The following is an 8,411-nucleotide window of genomic DNA, read 5'->3' as shown; positions in this document are numbered from 1 at the left end:
CCGCTCGGCTGGCCTGCAAGATGCCAGCTGAGCTGACCTTATAGGACCTGTTTACTGAGCTTTGCTCCCCGGATTTGGAGCTGAACCGACGCTGGGATTCAAAGACGACAAAAAAGGCTCTGTGGCCAGAGCGAGAGCAGGGTGCCGAGAGCAGCCCTCAGGAACGGGCACGGGCGGCTTAATCCTACGCTGGCCGCGGCTTCACCTGCCATCTTGCACAGGCCGCGCCTGCTCCTCTGCCAGACCTTTGTAGCCAAACCTCTCCCCCACCACAGAGCGGGGGACCCCGAGCCCAGGGCACCCCAGACCTTCCAGCAACCAGTGTGGGTAATCCCCGTCAGGTGTCCCCGGGTCTCGGAGGGGGAGCCGGGGCGCCCGGCTCCCCAGGTGACTCCAGTCCCTTCAGGGCTGGGTGGGGAGCACCTGCTTTTGGGGTGTCCCTATGACAGCTCTGCCCGTCAGGAGCCCAGCCGGGACAGACGGCCCCCGTCAGAGCTGCAGGGACGTGCCGGGTTCCCGGGACGGGAGAAGGGACCGTCTGATTGCCGTTTCTCACTCACCGGCTCCCAGGAGCCCATCCTTGCCGTAGCGGTCGTACAGGTCACGCTTGCTCTCTGCAAGGGAGGAGGAGCGAGAGGTCGGTGCGCACTGACACGCGGCCTCGGCTTGTACCCAGCCCCAGCACCGAACCGCCGTAGGAGCGGCCAGGATGGACAGGTGTGGAGTTGGCGCCGGTGCCAGGGCCTCGGTCTTCCAAGCCCAAGGATGACAAGCGGGGGAGCCGGGGGAGGCCCAGCAAGCTGAGGAGAGGGTGTCAGACAAGAGGCAAGAGCCTGGGGGTGCTGGACAGAGCCGGGGTGAGGGCAGCGGGGTCCCAGCTGGCTGGGAAATCTGGGGACCGTGGGTAAGTCCCCCCAGGCCACTGGTACCAGGGCGGCTTAGCTCAGCTTCTCCCACTCATGCCACCACGCACGGGGTGGGTGCAACCCGCAGGCCCAGAGCCCGGGAGCCAGCACCCGCCCCTGCTCCCGGTCAGTGCCCGGTGCCAGCACGTGGTGCAAAGGGCCAGGGGGCGGGGGCGGGCGCCGGCCCCTTACGGTCCGACAGCACTTCGTAGGCCTCCGCAATCTCCTTGAACCTCCGCTCGGCGAAGTCCTTCTCCTCGGGGTTCTTGTCCGGGTGCCACCGCAGCGCCGCCCGCCGGTACCTGCCGGGGGGGCACGAGGAGCCGTGAGGCCGGACTGCACCGTTACACGGTGTCCCCAACCCCGGTCAGACACGGGTCCCGCGGGATCCAAGACGGGGGGTGAATCATCCCTGGGAGCTCAGCCCCACCAGGCCCGTGCGTCCACCACGTCGGTCAGGTCTTTGTAGTGGGTCGGCTCTTCCAGTCGGAGAGCCGTTTTAGCAGGTGGTAATTACGCTGCACGTATGGCCGCGCTACATCTGTTCCGCGATTCACCAGTGAACAGCATAAATGTAACGTGTAGCCGGGCCCATCCTGTTCCAGTCCCAGGCAGCACGTGGTGCCCTTACTCTCAGCGCAGCCCCAGCCCCACGTCACAGGGGGCATCGGGGGGTGTCCAAGTCTCCGGGGCAGGTCAGACTGACCCCCTGCCCCCTCCGGTGTCTGCCAGGGCCCAGACGGGCAGTCGTGCAGCAGGCTCTGCTCGGCTCCCCCACGGCACGGGCTAGCTCAGCGCAGACGGACCCTGCGGCACGGCCAGCTTTGCAGCCCTTTCCTCTGCACGACGCTTCCCCATCGGAGAGGGGGATGCAGGGAGTCTGGGAGGCTGCTGGTGCCTGGATGCATGGGCCCGAGGGGCCAGACAGCAGAGCAGGAGCCCTGGGGAGGGAGGACTCACGCTTTCTTGATGTCGTCCGCGGAGGCGCTGCGGGGGATGCCCAGCAACTCGTAGTACTCCACCATGGCGGGGCCGGGGGTGCCGGGGCAGCTGCGCAGGGGAGGCAACAAGAGGCATCTGGGGCTGACTGGCAGGGACTGGACCCCACCGCTGGCCCTGCACCTGCAGGCAGCGCATCCCGCAGCCCTCTTGGGCATGAAAGAGTCCCAGTGCCACGGGGTGCCAGCCCAAGCCCACCCTCGGAGCTGCACGACACCATCGTTCCCGATACAGCCCCGGACTTCACCCCTGCCCCCGGGATACGGGGGGGCTACAACTGCCAACGTCCTGCTGCTGCCGGGGGGTCAGCGGGCGCTGCAGAGAGCCCAGGCCCAGGCCGCGCCCCTGCTGCAGAAGGAGGGGAAACCCCCCCGGCCGGGCCCGGCTGAGCAGGGGGCAAATCTGGGGTGGTGGCCATGCAGCTCTTCAGGACCCTGGTGCAGAAGGGGACTTCCCAGACCTGGTCAGGGCTGGCATCTTTTGGGCAGGGGACAGACAGCCCCAAGGAGGGAGCATCGCCCTAGTGCTCGGGGTCTCCACCTGCCCAGAGCTTACAGTGACTACTGGGGGCAGAGGGGTGCCACCCCCAGACTCCATTCAGAGGGGCAGCAGCACCCCACCCTTGGCGCTCAGCACCCCCTCTCTGGCCAGCAAGGCCCAGGCCACACCTCACTGCAGGAGGCGTGGTCCCGGCCGCATCCTGCCCGTGGCCGCCGGGCCCTCCGGCACAGCTTCACACCTGCCCAGCCCGGCCCTGCCACTGCCGCCACGGGGAGGGCCCAACTCCTCCACCGCCGCCCGGCCCCCCGCTGAGAATTAACACCCGATGCAGCCAATGGGAAGCTCAGGCTGATTGTGATGTCAGCACTTGGCAGGCGGGAGGTGGGAGTCCCTGGCTCAGGCCACAAGCGGTCCAGGCGTGGTGGGTGGGGCGGGGCACGGACAGGCCATTCACAGCGTCCCAGCGCCACAAGTAAGAGGGGTGGACTGCGCTGCCTGCCACGAACCGGCGACTTCAGCACAACGGGCATCTCCGAGGCTTGGGGGACGGGCGGCGATCCACGGGCCACGATCCAAACTGTGGGAACGACAGAGCACGAAGAGACAAGGCAGGGCAGGGATGGCGCTGATGGGAACGGCACAAGCACCTCACCTGGAAGGGGAACCGCCACAGAGCCCCTGCGCGGAGAAACCCCGCTCTTGAATAAGGACATGGGGCTGGGGTCGTACCGCCGACCGCCTGAGGCGACTATGAAACGGGGGGGCAGAAGCTGCTAAAACGAGAGGAGCAATGATCACGGGAGACTGCACCCGCCCCCACGCAGGCAAGGCAAAGACTGCTCGGGGCGAGCTGTGGGAATGCAATTTCTGGGTGAAAAAGTGACCGTTTCTAGAACCCACAAGAGGAGAAGCAAGGCGAGACCTAATGCAGTCACACCAGGCCTGGCTCATGGGGCATCCGCTCGTCAGCCGCCCTGCAACAGCAACCTCCACACGGCACGAGGAGAGGTGTGGGGACCGGGGTGCTTCACTCGGCAGAAGAGAAGACCGAGGGGGATTGAATAGCAGCCGTCACCTCCCTGCAGGGGGGCCGCAAAGAGCATGGAGCTGGGCTGATCTCGGTGGGGGCAGACGAGCAATGGGCTCAAGCTGCAGCAAGGGAAATTGAAGCTCGATATTAGGGAAAACTCTCACTTGGAGTGTAGTAAAGCACTGAAACAGGTTACCCAGAGAGGTGATTGGATGCTCCAACCTTGGAGGTGTTTAAGACCCAGCTAGACAAAGCCTTGGCTGGGATGATGGAGCTGGGGCTGGTCCTGCTCTGAGCAGGGGTTGGACTGGATGTGACCTCCCGAGCTCCCTTCCAACCTTCATCGTCTACGATCGCACTCAACATTCAAGCAGGAGGGAACAAGACAAAAAAAAGAGTCTGCCACATGCGGACATGAGTGGAAATTAGACAAGAACGAGGAAGCAAGTTGATAACATGCAAACAGTTTGGAGGCTGTTTATAAATACCGCGTCAGAGCAAAGCTTGTGCCACAAAACAGAAAAGGCACCAAGCGGTCCGATAAAACCCCACCCCGGTTCAGTGCCAGTGTTCAGGAGGCCGTTCCAGGTACAAAGGCATCCTTCGAAAATGGAAGGTGTGTTCACACGAGGAAGAAACCAGGAAGGCCCACGAACTCCGGCCGCTACAGCGCAGAAGTGCAACAAGGCCAAAGAAGAATTTGAGAAGCATCTAGCAAAACATGCGGAAGTTAACGATAACTTTTCCAAGCACGTCAGCAGGTGGAAGCCAGCCAGAGACTCAGCGAGACCACTAATGCCCGGGGTGCCAAAGGTGCACTCAAAGCCTTCAGCCGAGAAGCTCAACAAAGTCCGTGTCCGGCACAGAAGGGACCAGGGGAAATCCTCTTGCCACTTCAGTCCTTTCTGGCAGAGGGGCCCATGCTGCAGGGACGACAGAGGGAGCTTATCCGATGGATTAACAGACCATGAGCAAGTCGCAGGCACTCGGCCAAGACCTCTGCTGGGACTCGGTGGTGACATTGCAGAACTGCTGGCAGCAAAACGTGAGCTATTGTTACAGCCGGCCTGCGCCAGAGGGCTGGCGGGTCGCCGACATAACGAGGGGACCCTGGAGCTACGGAGCAGGAAAGCTGGTAGAAACTGTAGTCGAGCATCCAACCTGCAGCCTCTGGACAAGCGAGACCTGCTGGGGGCCGGCCAGCACGGTTTGGAATGGGAAATCCTGCATCACCGACATGCTGGAGCTCACTGCGGGGGTCCCAAGCACAGGAACAAGGGGGATCCAGTCGACATCTTATATTTGGGCTTTTGACGAGGTCCCTCACCAACGGCTTTAAACACAGCTGTGGCCACAGGACCAGAGGGAAGGTTTTGCGGACCAAGAGCTGGTTAGGAGAGACAGGAAGCAAAGGGGAGGCTTGGTGGTCACTTTTCTGGATCAAGGGAGGTCAAAAGCGGGGTCTGGCTGAGATCTGCGCAGGGTTTTGTGCGACATTTTCACTGGTGACCTGGAAATGGGGTGGCACGGTGACATCTCCAAGCCTGCTGATGATACCAAGTGATCCTGGGGAGCCAAGCCCCAGGGTGATGGAGAGGAGCCGCAGGAAGATCTCGCCCAGCTTGGGAGGGGGCAAAAACCCAGCAGACAAACTGCACTAGGGAGAAGTGCAGCCTGGGGAAAAATACCCCAGCTACACAGACGTGGGGCTGGAGCCTGAACTAGCTGCTAGGACTCAGGAGAGACACCCCGGACTCACTGGAGATGGTTCTGTAGTCAGCTCCGGGCACAGCGATGACCAAATAAAATATTGGGCATTGTTAAGACTGAAATGGAAAACAAGCCGGAGAGCATTGCCCGGCTCTCTGCAAATGTGGGTGCACCCTCACCTCGACTCCGGCGTGCAGGCCTGGTCCCCACATCCCCAGCATGCAGCAGACTCAGAAAAGAGCAGCTACAACGAGCACGGGCCTGGAGCCGTTGTCAGACCAGGAGAAACTAGAAAGGCCAGGACCCTTCAGTGTGGAAAGGAGCCGGCCGAGGGGGAAGAGGACGGGGGTCTACAACATTGTCTGCAGCCTGCGCAATGTTGCTCCCCCTGTCCCACACACTAGAGCTGGGGGCACCAGCTGCAATGAGCAGGGAGTGGGTTTAAAAGGAACAAGAGAAAGGACTTTTTGACGAGCCCCCCTCGTTAGTGAGGCGCTGTGTTGCCCCAGGAGGGGGTGGAGGCTGAGAGCAGAGCCAGGATACATCCGTGGAGGATCCGCCTATTCATGGCTGTTGAATGGAGCAGGTGGAGAGGTGTCCTCGGGCAGCTCCAACCCCACGATGGTGGAGGGTGCTGGGCAGGGAAGAGAGCGCCCGAGAGAGATCCAGTGCCATACTCTTCCTCTATAGCGACTACATCTGCCACTGCAGGAGATGGGACGCTGGAGCACGGGTCTGACCCAGTCTGGCCCTACTTACATTCCTGTGACTCCCCACCCCAACTTCCAGACCCTCCAGCCTCCGCGGACCAACACCACGCACCAGCTCGCAGATGTGCTCCAGCACGGGGTCGATGATCTCCTTGTCGACGGCGTAGTGCCCACGGGCACAGTTGTTGGCCGTGTCCTCCTTGCCCGCGAGGAGCTGCTTGGGGTGGAAGAGCTGCTGGTAGGTCCCGGCGCGCACCTCGTCTGCAAGGCACGGCATGCCCGGGAACTGCTGGACTTTGGGGGGGGGGTGTGGGGGGGTGGCTCCCAAGTGCAGTTGCATCAGCACACTACTGCCCACTACCGACACGTGTGCCCTTGGAGCCGTGTCCCAGAGGACTGGAGGCCCTGCTCTGACCCACGGCAACATGCGGACAGCAGGGACGTGGCGCCATCCAGGAACAACGCTACTGTGGGTCAGCTGCACAGGTTGCCCCTGGCCTGTCCACATGCGACAGAGCGTGACGTCCACTGGGTGGCCCCCCCGCAGCTCTCCGAGTGTCTGCGTGCTAAAGGCAAACCTGGGCCACTCCCAGCAGGGGTCGCAGCCCGTCAGGGCCATTTGGTTCAGGGCCGGGCCCCATGGACCAGCTCCAGGATACAGACCCTTCAGCCAGGGGCCCTGGGGCTGCGGGGACTGAGGGCTCGGTAGTGCCAGGTGTGACCACAGCAGGGCACCCCCTGCTATCTCTCTGTGCCCTGGTGCCACACTCCCCAATCACGGAGAGCTCCACGCGCAAGAAGATGACCCTGGGCACGTGCTCGCCAGCCCCGGTCTCGTGGACGGTGGTGAAAGCCATCCCCACCCCAGATGGTCTTGTCGCCGAGATCTGCCCCTCGCTCCCAAGCAACAGCCCCCCCAGCCCTGCTGGTGCCTTTCACTCCTGACCTGCAGCCCCTGCCCACCCCCCACTCCTCCCCTCTTGCCAGGAGCTCCCCCCGCACCAGGACACCCCCCCCCCTGCCAGCTGCTTTGTGGCTCCGAGCAGTGCCAGCCCCTGCTGTCCTGCTCCTCACGCCAGTTGGCAGCAATAAGCACCAGGTTCACGTTTTGGGGGCGGGGTCACAAATAACTTTAGCTTTGGCTTGAACCCCCACCCAAAACCTGGGACAAATGGATTTAAACGGGGTGCAAACGGACAAACGTCTCCCCGGCAAGTAGTAAACCAAGAAATGTGGCTCCGAGCAGTGCCAGCCCCTGCTGTCCTGCTCCTCACGCCAGTTGGCAGCAATAAGCACCAGGTTCACGTTTTGGGGGCGGGGTCACAAATAACTTTAGCTTTGGCTTGAACCCCCACCCAAAACCTGGGACAAATGGATTTAAACGGGGTGCAAACGGACAAACGTCTCCCCGGCAAGTAGTAAACCAAGAAAAGCCAGATTTATTCTAGGACAAAGGGGAGAGACACACGGAGTAAGTACAGTGTCAAGCACTTAAGCTCTGGCGTCCAGCCCCAGCTGGGCTCGCTGCTCCCCTCCGCCCTCCTGGGGCCACTCCCTCATCCCAGCCCGGCTGAAGCTCCTTTCCGCGTCGGTCGCGTGGACCGTGAGCTGCAGGAGAGCCACCGCCTGCTTGGCCAGGGTGGGAACGCGGTCTTCGACAGCCGTCCAGAACTGAATGGGATCCTCGGTGCCCGCAACCCCGTCTCTGACCAGCCCCAGATACACCGGCCACTCCACGCTGCACTCAGCGGGCAGCTTTAACTCCGGCCCCACCGTCCCGTAGTCCGTACAAACAGCCCCGACCTGCTCGGGGTCCAGCGCGCGAACCGCACGGAGGAAGCCGATGGCCGGCTGTTCGCCTTTCGCGCTGTACTGCCGCAGCTTGGCCGCCGCGCTCCGGGCGGCCGCGGAGCCTTTCGCGTTGTCCACGGACGACTCCAGATGCTCCAGCCACGAAATCAGGTCCAGGAGCGTGTTGTACACTTTGTGCACTTGGCGTTTCGGGGACTGCAGCACGTCCAGCGCCGTCACCAGGCGGCCGCAGTTCTCCGCCACGTGCTGCAGGTCAGCGGGCAGGTCGTCTCCCTCCAGCAGGTCGGCGAGGTCCCGCAGGAGAGGCGTATCCTCCTGCTCCGCTCGCTCCTGCGCCACGAACCCCGAGTAGAGCGGGTAGTGCCGCGCGTGGTACTGCACGCAGCCGAACCACGTGTCCCACCTGGTCACGTGGGGCGGGAGCGCGGGCGAGTCGACGCTCTGCTCCTGCAGGTACCTCAGGAACCGCGCGCGACGCGCCGGCACCTTCACCGCGAGGGACACCAACGCCACCAAGCGGTCCGCTTGCTTGAAGGCGTCGCGCCAGGTGCTTCCCACCAGCGCGGCGACGCGCGCGCAGCAGCGGATGCGGACGCAGTTGGGCCACAGGTTGCAGAGCACGTCGTCCCAAGCCCTGGCCACGTAGCTGGCGCCGTCCGCCACGAAGGCCAAGATGCGCTCCAGCGGGATGCCGAACTCCACCATGCAGGAGATGAGGGCCTGCGAGATGGTGGCGCGGTTCCG

The 8,411-nt window shown here is 63.2% G+C and overlaps 1 protein-coding gene across 1 annotated transcript in view; it reads right to left on the bottom strand.

Moving 5' to 3' along the window:
* Positions 1 to 1,930, bottom strand: part of DNAJB2 (DnaJ heat shock protein family (Hsp40) member B2) — a 7,942-nt gene extending 6,012 nt beyond the window's left edge. The window contains exons 1-2 of the mRNA XM_006035380.1: positions 1,866 to 1,930; positions 1,098 to 1,207 (exon numbers count right to left, since the gene is read on the bottom strand). Of these exons, the coding sequence (XP_006035442.1) occupies positions 1,098 to 1,207; positions 1,866 to 1,930 (175 nt within the window). The remainder of the gene's footprint in view (positions 1 to 1,097; positions 1,208 to 1,865) is intronic.
* Positions 1,931 to 8,411: the final 6,481 nt, after the last annotated feature.

Source organism: Alligator sinensis, unplaced genomic scaffold, assembly GCF_000455745.1.
Source record: "Alligator sinensis unplaced genomic scaffold, ASM45574v1 scaffold673_1, whole genome shotgun sequence".
NCBI lineage: Eukaryota > Metazoa > Chordata > Crocodylia > Alligatoridae > Alligator > Alligator sinensis.
The sequence above is the reverse complement of the archived record's forward strand: the minus strand, read 5'-3'. Positions and strand labels throughout refer to the sequence as shown.